Consider the following 19228-nt stretch of genomic DNA (forward strand, 5'->3'; position numbering starts at 1 on the left):
GGTCTCCCTGTGTCCTTACTTGCTGCAAGTAATAAATTGTACCTTGCTTTAAATCCACTTGACTCTTATTATTCTTAACAAGAGTGCAAGCAGCAAACCCATTGTATTCAGGAACAGTAGGAGGTCCCTCTCTAGGCTTGCTTCTCTCTTCTTTTATCTCTTGTAAGATGAAAGGTGATGCAGGCCACACCCCAGGGAAACTCCTCTGACATCAGATCAGGGCTGTGACCTGATTATGGGTGTTGCATCCCACCTGAGTCCATAATCTTGTCCGGAGCCCTGGTGGCACAGTGGTAAAAGTGCTCGGCTGCTAACCAAAAGGTTGATCGTTCAAACCCACCAGCCATTCCTTGGGAGAAAGATGTGGCAGTCTGCTTCCATAAAGATTTACAACACTGGGAACCCTATGGGGCGGTTCTACTCTGTTCTATAGGGTTGCCAGGAGTCAGAATCAACTCAACAGCAGTGGGTAATTTGCCTCATCAACCACAGGTGGAGATTAGGACTTGTAACACAAGACAATTATGTCAGATCACAAAATGGAGGACAACCACACAATACTAGGAATCATGGCCTGGCCAAGGTGACAGATATTTTGGGGAGACACAATTCAATCCATGACACTGAGATTCTCCATCTTAATGGTTAGCTTTGTGTCACGTCTGGCTTCAGGGTATGTGGTAAATCCTGTCCAGTTAAAAAAGAAGTTTTTTTTGATGTGTTATATCCTGTTTGCCAATGTTTTATTTAGGATAGTTTAGTCTAAGTTCTTTTTCTATCATTCTGTCTAAAATACCATTTTGTTGTTAAACTTGATTTAAGCTTAAAATATTTGATTCATAAAAAGTGTGGAATAACATATATTATCATACCCTATTCTATTCTTGAAACATGAGTCCCCAGGAGGCACCAAAAGCTTAAACACTAGAATACTAACCAAAAGGCTGGCACTTCAAATGCACCCAGAGGTGCCTCAGAAGAAAGGCCTGGTGATTTGCTTCTAAAAAGTTACAGCCTTGAAAACCCTATGGAGCACAGTCAGAATCAACTAGATGGCAACTGGTTTGGTTTTGGATTTTTTTTTTTCCTCCTGTGGGAGATCTGAATGATGAGGGAGGAGGAAATGGAGGAAAGAAAGTAGGAAGAGAGGGAGCAAGGAAGAGGGACAGAGGTCCCTGGGAGGTGCATCCAGAGTAAAAATTGCACGTGGGGGCAAACGACAAGGTAACTCTTTAGGGAGGGTAGGATTGGGAAGAGGACAGGGGTTGGGGAGGGTGGGACTGAAATCACTAAGGGGAGGGGTTGTGGCTGAAACAACCAAGGCTCAGGGCACTCATATGGCCACACTGTTTTCCACCAGGCTGGGCCGCAGGTACCCATAGGGCATGTCCAGTTTTGCATTCTGGATCTCAATTTCCTTGTCCAAGATAGCCAGCTCCTCCCTAAAGGTTTCCAGCACAGCCTTGTACTCAGGACCTGAGAAATTCTCCTCCTTGTGCTGGCCCACAGCCACCTGGGATGGAGAGAAAAAGGCAGCTGAGAGCCCGATGACCCCCAGCTTGGGGTACCATACCTTCCACAGTAGCTGTCTGCTCAGGAGCCCAGGCATCTGGCTCTCACCATAATAGGCTGGCTTCTACCCAGTTGCCAAGTGATGGACATCTGGAGAGAATCCTGGTAAAAGTTGGGCAGTGTTGCCATCACCGTCTTCAGCATTGCATCCTTGGTGGTGGGTGGGGGCAGCCACATCCTGCAAGGTGCATTGGGGATCCAAGAGTACCAATCCAGCTAAGAAGGGGTCAGATGTCTAGAGTCAAGGTGTACTAAGCATGAAAACCCCTCAGCGGACCTGCATACAATCCCCTCCCCCTCTCCAGGCCTCAGATTCTCAGCTGCCACCCTATGGTAAGTACCTGGTCCAGATGGATGGAGGAGTGCTGGTCAGTGCAGGTAAAGATGGACATAGTGACAAAGTGGCAAAGCTGGTCACGGGACTGTAAGGAGATGGGAAAGCCTGCAAGGCGTGAGGAGAGTTAGAAGCTTTGAGGCCAGGAATAGAAGCAGAGCTCAGAAAGACAAGGCAGAGAGGGGGGAAAGGAGGAGTGAGAAGGCGGACCAAGAACTCTCGGTAACTATTGTGGGAATTGACAAGGGAGTAAGATGGGGACATGCCCCTCCCCTTCAGTGGTATGCTGGAGCTGGCTCATTCTGGTTCATGACAGCAGACTTTGTCAAATTCTCAGGAATTTAGCATACTGGTTGACTTCACATTCGTAGCTTGAAATCCACCATGGGGGAATATTTACACCACGGAAATGAACAAATGCTACAAATCAGGGCTTTTTTTATGGAGAGTCAGTTGTTAAACATCTACTAGCAACCACTGGCATCTAGGACCTAAAGGGGTTCTGGGTGAATGGGATGGGGACTGATCTCTAGCTGAGAGGGTAAAGATTCTAGGAAAGCCTTTGGGAGTTTTCATGGGGGTTGGAAATGCTTCTGGAAGATTCCACAGAAGTAGAGAGGATTCCGGGGAGGTTCCAAGGAAAAGCGTCTGAGGCCTCCAGTCAGGCACTCATCTTACCTCGGTCCTGGGCCCCTTGCAGCCCAATTTCAGTGATCTCTCGACACCAGGTCTGCAGCTCAAGGTCCTCTTTCACAGCCACGTCTGTCTTAAAATGGAGATTCACAATGCCCTCCACATACCTGCCAGTCAAGGGGTCAGGGGAGAAAGTTGCTGCTGACAGAGAGCCCAGGCCCTCCACTCCTTGCCCACATGGCCAGGCTAGCTCCCCTCCCCCAAGACACAGACCTTCTGTTCTCCACCCTTCTCCATCCACCCCCACCAGCCTCACCGAAAGGTGATTTCCCAGAGCCGCAGTGCATCTTGGGCGTAGTAGCAAGACTTGACTTCCAGAAGCCCCTGGTCAGCCAGGTCATCAGGGGTACAAAACGAGCTATAGGTTACAAAGGCTCCAGCTCGCTTAAGCAGCTCCACGTGACCTCCTCCACCTGTGCTCACCACCTGAGGAGCAGGGATGGGCAGGATCAGCTTCCCTGAGGCCAGAAGGAAGAAGGAGCCCCATCATCCTCATCCTCTCCCCATACCTGGTCAAAAATTCCCATGTCAGAGACCAGCCCATTCCTGGCCCAGACATTAATTTCCATGGTGTATTGCAGGTGGGGAACGATAAGCTAGAGGGAGAGAAGCAGGGAAGGGCGACGTCAGAGAGGGCTGTGGCAGGTCCCTGCAGGAAACAGGGCTGAAAAGCAGGAAAGGCTCCTTCCTGGTCGTTGGAAAAGCATAGAGTCCAAGTTCATGGCCCATCAACACCAAGAGTTTCCAACTGATTTGCATCTCCTAATTAGTTCCACAAAGCGTTGACTTATTACTTTATGACAATTGCAATAAACCATTCTCCTTTTCTTTGAAGATTACCCAAAGTCTAGACCAGTGTTTCTCCACTTTTCTTTCATTATCACTCCCCTTAATGGTATAAACAGTTAACACACATGGCTGCCAACCAAAACGTCAGAGGTTCGAGTCTACCCAGAGGTACCTCAAAAGGAAGGCCTGGCAATCTACTTCTGAAAAATCAGCCACTGAAAACCCACCGTGCGGCCTGGAGAGGGGGAGGAGGATACGGGCAATGAAGCTTCTCCTGAGAGCCTCTCCCATCCCTGCACCTGCACCCCAGCCCGCCTCTGGCTGGTGCCTGCCGGGATCACCCCTCCTGGCCTCCATGCCACCTCTCTGCGCAGCCCCTGCACCCTGCTCTTTTTCCTCCCCCCACCCAGCTTCCCGCAAGCCCCAGAGGCCACCCCACACCCCCACTCTGCACTCACCAGTGCCCTTCGGGCAGGCTCAGGACGCCATCGCCCTGCACCCAACGGTAACAAGAGAACCTGAACTGGTCCCCGCTGTCCCCGGGGCCCTGCGCCGAGATCCAGTTGCAAAACCAGGCGTCGTCCTGAAGGGGCGCCCTTTGCGCAGTTTCACAAACAGCAGTGGCTCCAAGTACTCCCGCAGGTCCACTTTGAATTCCTCCTCCTGCAGGGGTAAGAAGAGGGTGAAGCAGGGGAGGGAGGGATGATGGGAGCTTTCCCCCCCTAAGTTGGTCGTTGTGCGGAGCGCTGTGCAGGACACGGGACCCAGCGCCACGCCCTTGGCGAGCGCACCGCTGAGCTGGGAGACAAGCTGTTGACCAGGCGATTACAACTGTAAGACGCCCTCCCCGCCCCTCCAGCCGGACAGAGGCCCCAGCCGGCCTGGGGCAGGATTCGCGGAGGAAATGCCGCCCAAGTGGAAACCTCGAAGTGGGGAGAGTTTAGCCAGGCGGAGTGCGAATGAGGAAAAGGAATGGGTAGGGGTGCCAGGCAGAGGCGAAGGTAGGGGCGAGCGGCGGCTTGGAGATGGAGCGCAGAGCGCAGGTGTGGAGAGATGAGTTGGACCAGACCCTGATGGGGTCTCGGGGGTCAAGTTAAGGGGTTTGGATTTGGTCCTGAGGACAAGAGTGAGCAATCTGGGATTTTAAGCTGGGAGATGACAAGGGCCGGAATGTATTTGGGAGACATCGGTCTGGCTGTAGGCAATGAGGCCGGTTAAGAGGGTGAAGGTGACTCAGGTTCCGAAGGTCACTGGTGGTCAGGGGCTGGGTGGACGTCAGAGCACCGATACTCACGCAAGATGCCGGCAAGTAGAACTGCCGGCGCTCGATTCCTGGTTAGATCGAGGCAAAGGGAGGGAGAAGGGGCGACTGACCCTCAGGTTTTTGACCTCAGGGAGCTGGCGGAAACTGGAAAGGAAGCCTGGGAATCTAGGGAGGGGAGGTTCTCCAAAGGCCATGTGCCTTTGAGGTGTCGGAGGACAGACATCGGATCTGGGGGTCTGGAAGAGGGAGCCGGGTAGGCGATGGGAATTGAGAAGGGGCGGGGGGGGGGAGGGGCGAAGGGAAAAAGGGACCTGGGGGCGAACCAAAAACCCGTTGCCATCGAGTGGATTCCAACCAAGGGAACTGGGGGCGAACACCAAGGCAGAAGTGAAGGGGTGGGGAAACTGACGCGGTTCCCGTCTCTTGGCTCCTATTTGTTTTCCCCTGTGAAAAAGCGGGCACGCAGGGTCGGAGATTTAGGAACCGCGGAGGTCTGAGTACCAGTTTTTAGGAACACGACAGGAGATGGCCAGGCCGATCCCGGCGCCGTTGACTTTCGAGATAGCAGAGCTCTGTGGAACAAGGTGCGCGCAGGGGTACCCCCTCAATACCAAGGAGACCTGGCTGCGGGAGCATTTTTTGAGCGCCAACTGTGTGCCACATACCGCCCTCAAGCGCTTTACCCCGCGGTCTCGGTGCGCTCTTCGCGCCCAGCTGCGAGCGCTCTCTGCAGCGAGGAGCTGGAGGCCGACCGAGGACGCGTCCTCCCAGGTTTTGACAGATTTGGGGCCAGGCCCTCTCTCACCTTACCCCGCCTCTGCCGCAGGCGCTTCCCGACTGCCGCCTCCCGGTGCTGGCCCACCAGCCACAGCTGCACGAGATTATTGGAACCGGCGCAGAGCGAGGTCCCGGTGGACCAAGGCCCAAAGCCTTTTGGAGGCTTCTGAGGGCGAAGCAGTGGAGGTGGCAAATACCAGGGCCCGAGACCCCGCCTCCACAGTCCAGAGCTCAGCCCCAAGTCCCAGAACGCGGGTTCTGACAGAGGTAGAGGGTAGAGGGTGTGGTAGGTTATCCTGGTGGGAGGAGGGCCAAAGGGGGAAGCAGGTGAGGATTTGGACAGAAAGCAGACAGGAAGAAGTCAAAGCCAGGGCCAGAGGGTAGCGAGGCGTGTGTGAGTGGGTGGATGTGTGAGTGTGGGTGGGTGGGTGTGTGGGTGAGTGTTTGTGGTATGTGTATGAGTGTGTGTGTATGTACCGGTGGTAAAACACACACAAGGGTCATGCTTAAGGTTGCAGGGGAGAGTGAAGAGAGTGAGGAGATCTGCTCTGTGGCAGCAGTTGTGGAAGGTACAGTCAGGCCACTGAATTAATTCGACCAGCTTTTGAAAACTTGCCTCCCTTATGCCAGGCTCAGGGGCCCATTCCTTTCTAGCTTAAAAGCCTCTGCTACCTATTATTGCAGGATAAAAATCCAAACTCCTTGGCATTCAGAGTCCTTACCAACCTGGCCTGCTCTCCTCCAGCTCATTCCACACGCATCCTCATCTCCTGCCCCGCACTTTAGGCTGCAGCCAGTGTTTCCCAGAACTGCAGCCGGTGTTGTTCCCCTGCCCCAGGCCTTTACATCTGCAGTACTGTTGTGGTTGTTAGGTGCTCTCAGTCGGTTCCGGCTCATAGAGACAACAGAACGAAACACTCCCAGGTTCTACACCATCCTCCCAATCGTGTTATGTTTGAGCCCATTGTTGCAGCCACTGTGTCACTCCATCTCGTTGATGCGGTCACTGTGTCAGTCCATCTCATTGAGGATTGCCCTCTTTTTCACTCATCCTCTGCTTTACCAAACACGATGTCCTTCTCCAGGGACTGGTCCTTCCTGATAACACATCCAAAGTGTGTGAGATGAAGTCTCACCATACTTGCTTCCAAGGAGTGTTCTGGCCATACTTTTTCCAAGACAGATTTGTTCATTCTTCTAGCAGTCCCTGGTATGTGCACTATTTTTTACCAACACCATAATTCAAAAGCATCAGTTCTTCTTCAGTCTTCCTTATTCACTGTCCAGCTTTCGCATACATAGAAGATGATTGAAAACACCATGACTTGGCCAAAACCACTGCCATGACTTGGGTCAGGCACATATTAGCCCTTAAAATGACGTCTTCGCTTTTTAACACTTTAAAGAGGTCTTTTGCAGCACATTCACCCAATGGAATGCATCATTTGATTTCTTGACTGCTGCTTCCATGGGCATTGATTGTGGATGCAAATAAAATGAAATCCTCGACAGCTTCAATATTTTCTCCATTTATCATGATGTTGCTTATTGGTCCAGTTGTGAGAATTTTTGTTTTCTTTATGTGGAGGTGCAAACCACACTAAAGGCTATGATCTTTGATCTTCATCAGTAAGTACTTCAAGTCCCCTTCACTTTCAACAAGCAAGGTTGTGTCAGCTGCATATCATAGGCCGTATATGAGTCTTCCTCCAATCCTGATGCTGAATTCTTCTTCATATAGTCCAGCTTTTCAGATTATTTGCTGGGCATACAGATTGAATAAATATGGTGAAGGATACAACCCTGACGCACACCTTTCCTGACTTTAAACCACAAAGTATCCGCTCGTTCTGATCGAAGGACTACCTCTTGGTCTATGTACAGGTTTTCATGAGCACAATTAAGTGTTCCAGAATTCCCATTCTTTTTAATGTTATCCATAATTTGTTACGATCCACACAGTAGAATGCTTTTGCATAGTCAATAAAACACAGGTAAACACCTTCCTTGTATTCTCTGTTTCAGCCAAGATCCTTCTGGCATCAGCAATGATATCCCTTGTTCCACCTCCTCTTCTGAAATCCTGTTTGAATTTCTGGCAGCTCCCTGTTGATGTACTGCTGCAACCATTTTTCAATAATCTCTAACAAAATTTTACTTGTGTGTGATATTCATGATACTGTTCCATAATTTCCACATTCTGTTGGATTGGGTTTCTTTACAACGGGCACAAGTATGGATCTCATCCAGTCAGTTGGCCAGGTTGCTTTCTTCCAAATTTCTTGGCATAAATAAGTGAGCACCTCCAGCGCTGCATCCGTTTGTTGAAACAACTCAATTGGTATTCTGTCAGTTCCTGGAGCCATGTTTTTCATCAAAGCCTCCAGCGCAGCCTGGACTTCTTCCTTCGGTACCACTGGTTCTTGATCATATGCTGTCTCCTGAGATGGATGAACATCCAATTCTTTTTGGTGCAGTGACTCTGCATTTCTTCCATTTTCTTTGGATATTTTCCCTGTAGAATCCTTCAATATTGCAATTTGAGGCTTGAATTTTTTCTTCAGCCTTTTCAACTTGAGAAATGCTGAGCATGTTCTTCCCTTTTGGTTTTCTAACTCCAGGTCTTTGCACATTTCATTATAAAGCTTTACTTTGTCTTCTCAAGCTGCCCTTTGAATCTTCTGTTCAACTCTTTTACTTCATCATTTCTTCCATTTGCTTTAGCTACTCTACATTCGAGAGCAAGATTGAGTCTTTTCTGACATCCGTTTTGGTCTTTTTTTTTTCCTGTCTTTCTAATGACCTCTTGTTTTTTCATGCTTGTTGATGTCCTTGATGACATTCCACAATTCGTCTGGTCTTCGGTCACTAGTGTTCAATGCGTCAAATCTTTTCTTGAGATGGTCTCTAAATTCAGGTGGGATATACTCAAGGTTGTACTTTGGCTCCCGTGGACTCGTTCTAATTTTCTTCGGCTTCAGCTTGAACTTGCATATGAGCAATTGATGGACTGTTCCACAGTCGGCCCCGGTCTTGTTTTGACTGATGATATTGAGCTTCTCCATCGTCTCTCTCTACAGATGTAGTTGATTTGATTCCTGTGTGTTCCCTCTGGCAAGGTCCACATGCATAGTTGTCATTTAAGCTGTTGAAAAAAAATGTATTTACAATGAAGTTGTCGGTCTTGCGAAATTCTATCATGCAATCTCTGGTGTCATTTCTATCACCAAAGCTGTATTTTCCAACTATTCTTCTTCTTTGTTTCCAACTTTCACATTCCAGTTACCAGTAATTATTAATGCATCCTGATTGCAAGTTTGATCAACTTCAGGCTGCAGAAGTAGGTAAAACTCTTCAGTTTCTTTGTCTTTGGCTTTAGTGATTAGTGCATAAATTTGAATAATAGTTGGACTAATTCATTGTAGGTGTATGGATATTATCCTATCACTGACAGCATTGTACTTCAGGATAGATCTTGAATTTTTTTTTTTTTTAATGATGAATCCAAAGTCATTCCTCTTTAATTTGTCATTCCTGGCATAGTAGGCTATATGATTGTCTGATTCACAATGGCCAACACCAGTCCATTTCAGCTCAGTAATGCCTACAATATCGATCTTTATACATTCCATTTCATTTTTGACAATTTCCAATTTTCCTAGATTCATACTTCACACATTCCACAGTCCTATTATTAATAGATGTTTGCAGCTGTCTCTTCTCATTTTGAGTCATGCCACATCAGCAAATTAAGGTCCAGAAAGCTTGACTCCATCCACATCATTAAGGTCAACTCCAGTTTGAGGAGGCAGCTCTTCCCCATTCGTCTTTTGAGTGCCTTCTAACCCGAGGGGCTCATGTTCTGAAACTATATCAGACAGTGTTCCACTGCTGTTCATAAGGTTTTCACTGGCTGATTTTTTCAGAAGTAGACTACCATGTCCTCCTTCCTAGTCTGTCTCAGTCCAGAAGCTCTGCTGAAACCTGTCCATCATGGGTACACTGCTGGTATTTAAAATACCAGTGGCGTATAGCTTCCAGCATCCCAGCAACATGCAAGCCACCACAGTACAACAAATTGACAGACACGTGGGGGTTCTGCAGTACTAACTCCCAGAAAATCCCAGTCATCCTTCCAAACCCTGGTTACCAGTTGCTGTGAAGCCACTCCAACTCATGGTGACCTTATGTGTGTCACAGTAGAACTGTGCTCTATAGAGTTTGGTTTTTGTTTTGTTTTTTTCCCCATAGGGTTTTCAGTGGCTGATTTTTTGGAAGTAGATTGCCAGGCTTTTCTTCCAGGGTGCCTCTGGGAGGACTCTAACAGCCAACGTCTCAGTTAGCAGAGAGCACTTTAATTGTTTGCACACCCAGGGACCCCAAACATGCTAACCAACTAGATAAATAAAATAAGTGTTGATTCCTACTCATGGTAGCCCCATGTGTTACAGAGTACAACTGCTTCATAGGATTTCCTTGGCTGTAATCTTTATTAAAGCAGATGACCAGGCTCTTCCTTCTTCTGCCTTCCTGCTGGATAGATTCCAACCACCAACCCTTAGGCAAGTTGTCCAGCACAACCAGTTTCCACCACCCAGAATCTCCAAATCCTGCTTAGACTCCAGTTTTTCAGTGAAGTTTTCCCTTGCACTTTCACCACCCTCCCTCACCAGAGCTAATGACCTTTCCTCTCTGGTACTTTCACTCTGTGCCCCTTTCCACTTTTACTCACTTAATACTGCATTGTCATAATCTATTTTATGTCTCTATCCCCGACTAAGGATTCCTGGTGGCGTAGTGGTTAAAATTTGGCTGCTAACCAAAAGGTCGGCAGTTCAAATCCACCAGCTGCTCCTTGGAAACCCTATGGGGCAGTTCTACTCTCTTGTATAGATAGGGCTGCTGTGAGTTGGAACTGACTTGACAGCACCCAACAACAACAGCAACAATCCCCCACTAATGTGAGCCCCTTCTATGCAGGGACCACATTCACAGCATGACTTCCTCATTTGTTTTTCCGCTGGATTCAGCACAGTGCCAGGGCTTGTGGGTGTTAATCAGAGTTGCTGAAACACACTGAATGAAAGATCAATTATAAACCATTCAATTCTGTCTTCGTCATCTAGTGTTGCAACAATAGAAACACCACAAGTGAATGGCTTTAACAAACAGAAGTTTATCCTCTCACCATCTAGTAGGCTAGAGGTCCAAATTCAAGGTGCCAGCTCCAGGGAAAGGCTTTCTCTGCTGACTCTGGAGGAAGGTTCTTGTCATCAATATTCCCCCGGACTAGGAGATTCTCCACACAGGAACCCCAAGTCCCAAGGATGTGCTCTGTTCCTGACACTTTCTTCGTGATATGAGGTCCCCGCTTCTGGCTTGCTTCCTTTTCCATTTATCTCTTGTAAGATAAAACGTGGTGCAAGCCAAATTCCAGGTAAACTCCCTTTACGTTGGATCAGGAATATGACCTTAGTAAGGGTGTTACAATCCCACCCTAATCCTCCTTACCATAAAATTACAATCATAAAATGGAGGACAACCACACAATGCTGGGAATCATGGCTAACCAAGTTGACACATATTTTGGGGAACACAATTCAATCCATGACAGTTCCCTTGGAGGAGACAAAGACAAACAAATAATTACCAGACAATGTAAATAATAAGGAAATATTAAAGTAATCCCCCACACAGCTGTCAGTTTGTCGTACTGTGAGGGCTTGCATGTTGCTGTGATGCTGGAACCTATGCCACCGGTATTCAGATACCAGCAGGGTCACCCATGGAGGACAGATTTCAGCTGAGCTTCCAGACTAAGACAGACTAGGAAGAAGGAACAGGCAGTCTACTTCTGAAAAGCATTAGCCAGTGAAAACCTTATGAATAGCAGCGGAACATTGTCTGATACAGTGCTGGAAGATGAGTCCTGCAGGTTGGAAGGCATTCTAAAGATGACTGGGAAAGAGCTGCCGCCTCAAAGTAGTTGACCTTAATGAAGTGGATGGAGTAAAGCTTTCTGGACCTTCATTTCCTGATATGGCACGACTCAAAATGAGAAGAAACCACTGCAAACATCCATTAATAATCGGAACCTGGAATGTATGAAGTATGAATCTAGGAAAATTGGAAATCATCAAAAATTAAATGGAAAGCATAAACATCAATATCCTAGGCATTAGTGAGCTGAAATGGACTAGTACTGGCCATTTTGAATTAGGCAATCATATAGTCTACTATTCCGGGAATGACAACTTGAAGAGGATTGGTGTTGCATTTATTATAAAAAGAACATTCCAATACCTATTCTGAAGTACAACGCTGTCAGTGACAAGATAATATGCATACACCTACAAGGAAGACCAGTTAATACGACTATTATTCAAATTTCCTCACCAAGCAGTAGGGACAAAGATGAAGAAAAAGAAGATTTTTATCAGCTGCTGCAGTCTCAAATTGATCGAACATGCAATCAAGGTGCATTGATAATTACTGGTGACTGGAATGCAAAAGTTGGAAACAAAAAAGAAGAATCAGTAGTTGGAAAACATGGCCTTGGTGATAGAAACAATGCCAGAGATCGAATGATAGAATTTTGCAAGACCAACGACTTCTTCATTGCAAATACCTTCTTTCACCAATATAAATGGTGACTATGGACGTCACCAGATGGGACTCGCAGGAAGCAAATTGACTACATCTGTGGAAAAAGATGACGGCAAAGCTCAATATCATCAGTCAGAACAAGGCCAGGGGCCGACTGTGGAACAGACCAACAATTGCTCATATGCAAGTTCAAGCTGAAACTGAAGAAAATCAGAGCAAGTCCACGAGAGTCAAAATATGACCTTGAGCATATCTCACCTGAATTTAGAGACCATCTCAAGAATAGATTTGATGCATTGAACAGTAGTGACCGAAGACCAGATGAGTTGTGGAATGACATCAAGGACATCATCCTTGAAGAAAGCAAGAGGACATTGAAAAGACAGGAAAGAAAGAAAAGACCAAGATGGATGTCAGAGGAGACTCTGAAACTTGCTCTCGAACGTCGAGCAGCTAAAGCAAAAGGAAGAATTCATGAAGTAAAAGAACTGAACAGAAGATTTCAAAGGGCGGCTCAAGAAGACAAATTAAATTATTATAATGACATGTGCGAAGAGCTGGAGATGGAAAACCAAAAGGGAAGAACACGCTCAGTGTTCCTCAAGCTGAAAGAACTGAAGAAAAAACTCAAGCCTTGAGTTGCAATAGTGAAGGATTCTATGGGGAAAATACTAAACAATGCAGGAAGCATCAAAAGAAGATGGAAGGAATACACAGAGTCATTATACTAAAAAGAATTAGTCAATACTCAACCATTTCAAGAGGCAGCATCTGATTAGGAACAAATGGTACTGAAGGAAGAAGCCCAAGCTGCTCTGAAGACATTGGAGAAAAACAAGGCTCCAGGAACTGATGGAATATAACTGAGATGTTTCCACAAACGGATGCAGCACTGGAAGTGATCGTTCTTCTATTCCAAGAAATATGGAAGACAGCTTCCTGCCCAACTGACTGGAAGAGATCCATATCTATGCCTATTCCCAAGAAAGGTGATCCAACCGAACGTGGAAATTATAGAACAATATCATTAATACCACACGCAAGCAAAACTTTGCTGAAGATCATTCAAAAACGGCTATAGCAGTATATTGACAGGGAACTGCCAGAAATTCAGGCCGGTTTCAGAAGAGGACGTGGAACCGGGGACATCACTCCTGATGTCAGATGGATCCTGGCTGAAAGCAGAGAATACCAGAAGGAAGGTTACCTGTGTTTTATTGACTATGCGAAGGCATTCGACTGTGTAGATCATAAAATTATGGATAACATTGTGAAGAATGGGAATTCCAGAACACTTAATTGTGGTCATGAGGAGCCTTTACATAGATCGAGAGGCAGTTGTTCAGACAGAACAAGGGGATATTGATTGGTTTAAAGTCAGGAAAGGTGTGCATCGGGTTGTATTCTTTCACCATACCTATTCAATCTGTATGCTGAGCAAATAACCCGAGAAGCTGGACTATATAAAGAAGAATGGGACATCAGGATTGGAGGAAGACTCATTAACAACCTGCATTATGCTGATGACACAACCTTGCTTGCTGAAAGTGAGGAGGGCTTGAAGCACTTAGTAATGAAGGTCAAAGACCACAGCCTTCAGTATCGATTGCACCTCAACATAAAGAAAACAAAAATCCTCACAACTGGACCAATGAGCAACATCGTGATTAACGGAGAAAAGATTGAAGTTGCCAAGGATTTCATTTTACTTGGATTCACAATCAACAGCCATGGAACCAGCAGTCAAGAAATCAAAAGACGCATTGCATTGGGTAAATCTGCTGCAAAGGACCTCTTCAAAGTGTTGAAGAGCAAAGATGTCACCTTGAAGACTAAGGTGCACCTCACCCAAGCCATGGTATTTTCAATCGCATCATATGCATGTGAAAGCTGGACAATGAATAAGGAAGACCGAAGAAGAATTGATGCCTTTGAATTGTGGCGTTGGAGGAGAATATTGAATATACCATGGACTGCCAAAAGAACAAACAAATCTGTCTTAGAAGAAGTACAGCCAGAATGCTCCTTAGAAGCAAGGATGGCGAGACTGTGTCTTACATACTTTGGACAAGTTGTCAGGAGGGATCAGTCCCTGGAGAAGGACATCATGCTTGGCAGAGTACAGGGTCAGTGGAAAAGAGGAAGACCCTCAACGAGGTGGATTGACACAGTGGCTGCAAGAATGAGCTTAAGTGTAACAACGATTGTAAGGATGGCTTAGGACCAGACAGTGTTTTGTTCTGTTGTGCATAGGGTCGCTATGAGTCCGAACTGATGCAATAGCACCTAACAACAACATTAAAGTAATATTAAAAAGTACTATAAACCCGGTAAGTAAATGAAGTAGATGAAAATATGTCTATGACACATTACTTTCTAGTTTATTATTTTAGTAGGAAGCACACTCATGTGATTGAAAATTCAAGAAGTATGAAGTGCTATTGGCTCTAAGCCACCCAGTTCCCCCACTCCCAGCAACACTGTGTTACCAGCTGCTTCCGTGCACTTTTACAAGGAACTGCACGCTTATCCTTTCTGTCCTTTTCCCACACACGGTAGCATACCTTACACACTGTTCTGCACCTTGTACCTTCCACAGATGCTGTCACATATTGTAACATAAATAAGGAGGTCATTCCATATCAGCACATAAAGAGCTTCCTTGTTCTTTCTTAAGGCTGCCATTGTTTGGACGTACCATAATGTACTGTGTTGTTGTTAGCTCCCTTCCAGTCAGCCCCTGATTCATGGAGACCCCATGCACAATGGAATAAAATGCTGCCCAGTCCTGTACCATCCCCATGATCAGTTGCAGATCAGACTGTGTGATCCATAGGGTTTTCACTGGCTGATTTTTTTTAAATAGAAGTCCAGGCCTTTCTTCCTAATCTGTCTTAGTCTGGAAGCTCTGCTGAAGCCTGTTCAACGTCATAGCAACATGCGAGTATCTACTGACAGATGGGTGGTAGCTGCGCATGAGGTGCATTGGCCCAGGGTCAAACACTGATCTCCCACATGGAAGGCAAGAATTCTACCACTGAGCCACTACTGCCCCGTAGTATACTCTACAAGTCCCTTATAAAGGAACAGTAAGGTCGTTCGTAATATTTTGTAACTATAAAAATAATCGCTGAAAGAGATAACCTTGAGAGTCAAGAATTGGTGGAGGAAATGCAATGTGTGGCTAACTGCCTCCCTGAACAGCTGCCTCCTTTTCCTGAGACTGGAAGAACTAGATGGTGCTTGGCTACCTTTACTGAACATTTTTATCAAAGATTCTATAAAGAGTATTGATCAAAAGGGAAGAAATGCAGAACAGAATTTCAAATTCTTATGGGCTCTGGAGCCAGGGAGACTGGATGAACCCCTGAAACTACTGCCCTGAGATAATCTTTAAATCTTAAAGCTTAAACCAAAAATATCCCCTGAAGTCTTTTTAAAACCAAATAATAATTTAGCTGAACTAGTAAAGAATGTCTGCCTTGACCATTGTGCTCTTTTAAGATTACCTATATGGGATCAAATTGACAACAGCAACTTGAAAGGTTAGATTGGAAACTTAGGGGGCAGTGAGTTTATGTTAATTGGGAAGGAACAACTCAGGAAAGGAGGGTGAGAAAGATTTCACAACTCAAAGAATGTAATCAATGTAACTGAATTGTACCTGTAGAAATTGTTAAATTGATGTATATTCTGCCACGTATATTCTCAACAACAAAAATAAAATGAATTATTAAAACAAAAAGAAACTTGTATATACATCATTTCTCATACGTAAGTATATCTGCAGTATAAAAAAGCAGTATAGTATCCTGGAAATGAAAATGCTGGATCAAAAAAGATATGTGCAAGTGGTAATTTTAGCAGAAATTGCAAAACTGCTCTCTGTAAAAATTGTACCAGTTTACACTCTTACCAATGAACTACGTATGAGAATGCCTATCCTCCCTGACTCTTGCATGCTAACAAATGTTTTTACCTTACCCAATCTGATAGATTAAAAATGGTACCCTAGTGTAATTTTAATATGCATTCCTCCAATGTGAGTCAGGTTGAGCATCTTTTCATATTATAGGAGCCATTAGCATTTTCTTTCCTGAAATACTTATCAAAATTTCAATATAATTACATAAATATAGGAGAAAGTATAAGTGGTCAATGAAACTTCCTATCATAAGAAAAATAAGATACAAAAACTACAGTATCTGCACTACAGAATTTAACAAGACATGTGTTTTCCAGATCTATCACTAATAAAAGGGAAGAGGGAAGGTTAAATCGGTGGAGCACAGATTTTTAGGGCAGTGAACCTACTCTGTATGATACTGTAATGGTGGACGCATATATTAAGAATATGTCAAAACCCGCAGGACTACACAACACAAAAAATGAACTCTAATGTCAGCTAAGAGGGCAGTGGTGGTTCAGTGGTAGAATTCTCGCCTTCCATGAGGGAGACCCAGATTCAATTCCTGGCCAATGCACCTCAAGCACAGCTACCATCCATCTGTCAGTGGAGGCTTGTGTATTGCTGCGATGCTGAACAGGTGTCAGTGGTGCTTCCAGACTAAGACATGCTAGGAAGAAAGATCTCATTATCTATTTCCAAAAACCAGCAGTGAAAGCCCTACGGACCACAACGGTCTGCTATCCTGTTGTGAATGGGGTTGCCATGGGTCAGGGCCAACTCGATGGCAGCAAAAAATGTAAACTATGGACTTATGTTAATAATAATATATCAATATTAGTTCATCATTTGTAACAAATGTACCACAGGAATGCAAACATTAATAGAAGAAACTGCATGCAGGGAGGAGAAGGTACATATGGGAACTTCCTTGCACTTTCTGCACAATTTTTCAATAAACCTAAAATTGCTCTAAAAAGTAGTCTATTAAAAAATAAAATTAAAGGTGGGGCCAAGATGGCAGAGTAGTCAGGTGCTTCCTATTGTCCCTCTTACAACAAAGATCCACAAAAAACAAGTGGATCAATTATATATGACAACCTAGAAGCCCTGAACATAAAAGGCAAAGTTGAGGGATCAGACTGAGCAGCAGGGGGAGGGAGAGACCATTCAGAAGCAGCAAGGAGTTGCCAGACCTGACCTGGTGGGAACCGGCACCCTGCAGGCTGGGATCCGCTGGAGTGGGTGGTGAGGCAAGGAGTGGTGCTCAGGACACATTTTCCACATGAGGGGAGACCAAGCAGTGGGGAATCTATTCAAGCCTCCAGAACCAGTGAACAGCAAAGCTCAATTGGCAAAAGATAAGTACATGCATCTAACCTACCACACAGATCAAAAAACACTCCCTTTTGGAAGAACTTCTCTCCCATTTACCTGCCCCCTCCATGCTCTGGCCCCTGTCTCAGGTTGGCTTCAGCAATTGCCGCATTCCGTGGGAGGGAAGTAGGGTCCATCATGCTTCCTGAGCCATTCTCCTGGCTTTGGAGATGGAACAAATTAACAAACAGGAAAGAATAGTCTACCAGCTCCCCTAAGCAAAGAACTCAGGGCAGGCACAGACTCTTTGCCTAGGCACAGGCATAAGGGGTCCATGGAGTTTGAAAGCCTTTAACCTATGCATAGACCTGTGTGGGCCCATTTCAACAGCATAGGCTCTTATTAGCACAGTACAACAGGGCATATACCTGAAGACTATTTTCAACTGTATTAACTATAAGGTAGAGTGGCAGATTTGTGACATTGACACCACTCTGCCCATTAAGCAAGGTCCTTACCTACCCACATCAAGGACCTGAGGACTGGTGGCTCTACCTATGCTACTTATCCACCAACAAGAGGGATCTAAGAATAAGTGGTGCCTCCCAGTCCTTATACCCAACAGCATTGGGTGCCCATAGTCCAGCTGCAAAACCCACCTACCTATGAGCTCTAGGGAACAGGGACACACTTTCCTCACAGACACTCAAGGGTAGCCATCAGCTCCCTGCCTTGCTCGGCATGTGACCCACTAATGCAGCCAGATACCTGTGCCTACTCCAATCACACCTGCCCATCTAGACTGTACCACACACTTGGTGACCGACTACCTGGACACTTGAGCTGAATGCGTACAAGAAAATTAAACAGACTCCTGGGCTCACATACCTAGTAACAGTTCTAACCACCTAGTGACAGGATGTGGGAGCTTCAAATGCATCAATAATCAAACTAACTCACATGACCAACCTATCTGGGCATATCGAAACAAAACAAAACAAGAAGCTAGGACACAGTAACCAAACATAAAATAAATAAATATAATTAAGTATTGATGACTCAGAGACAACAGTCAATATGAAATCACATAAAAAGGCAGACCATGATGGCTTCAGCAAGTGCCCAAAATAAAGAATCAAGAAATCTTGCAGAGGAAGATAACTTCTTGTAATTACCAGAGGTAGAATTCAAAAAATTAGTATACAGAGTTTTTCAAAAGATCAGGAAGGAGATCAGGTGAAATGCAAAACAAGCCAAGGAACACACACACAAAGCAATAGAGGAACTTAAGAAGGTTATACAAGACCATAATGACAAATTTAACAGGCTACAAGAATCCACAGAGAGACAGCAAACTGAAATCCAAAAGATTGATGATAAAATTTCAGAATTAGACAACTCAATAGAAAGTTATAGAAGCAGAATTTAGGCAATGGAAGGCAGAATTAGAGAGATTGAAGATAAATCACAGGACACCAAATTATTTGATGAAAAATCAGATAAAAGAATTTTTAAAAATGAAGAAACCCTAAGAATTATGTGGGACTCTATCAAAAAAAAAAAAAAAAACAAGAGAAATAACCTATGAGTGATTGGAGTACCAGAACAGGGGGGATAACAGAAAATACAGAGAGAATTGATGAAGATTTGTTGGCAGAAAACTTCCCTGATATTGTGAAAGATGAGAAGATACCTATCCAAGAAGCTCATCAAACCCTACGCAAGATAGATCCCAAAAGAAAGTCACCAAAACACATTACAGCCAAACTTCCCAAAACCAAAGGTAAAAAAAGGATTTTAAGAGTGGCTAGGGATAAAAGAGAAGTCATCTACAAAGGAGAGTCAATAAGACTAAGCTCAGACTACTCAGCAAAAACCATGCAGGCAAGAAGGCAATGGGATGACATAATCAAAGACTTGAAGGAAAAAAAATTGCCAACCAAGAATTATATCTCCAGCAAAACTCTCT

General features: G+C 45.2%; 1 protein-coding gene across 1 annotated transcript; it reads right to left on the reverse strand.

The window, feature by feature from the left end:
* Positions 1 to 1267: 1267 nt before the first annotated feature.
* LOC126062612 (polyunsaturated fatty acid lipoxygenase ALOX15-like) lies at positions 1268 to 17456 on the reverse strand. The gene is given in 10 exon segments (XM_049860317.1): positions 1268 to 1513; positions 1621 to 1788; positions 1914 to 2014; positions 2585 to 2706; positions 2856 to 3057; positions 3616 to 3623; positions 3847 to 3979; positions 3982 to 4051; positions 5458 to 5725; positions 17377 to 17456. Coding segments are annotated over 10 exon segments (1332 nt in total). The 3' UTR covers positions 1268 to 1333.
* Between the last annotated feature and the right edge of the window lie 1772 nt (positions 17457 to 19228).

Source organism: Elephas maximus, chromosome 19, assembly GCF_024166365.1.
Source record: "Elephas maximus indicus isolate mEleMax1 chromosome 19, mEleMax1 primary haplotype, whole genome shotgun sequence".
Classification (NCBI taxonomy): domain Eukaryota; kingdom Metazoa; phylum Chordata; class Mammalia; order Proboscidea; family Elephantidae; genus Elephas; species Elephas maximus.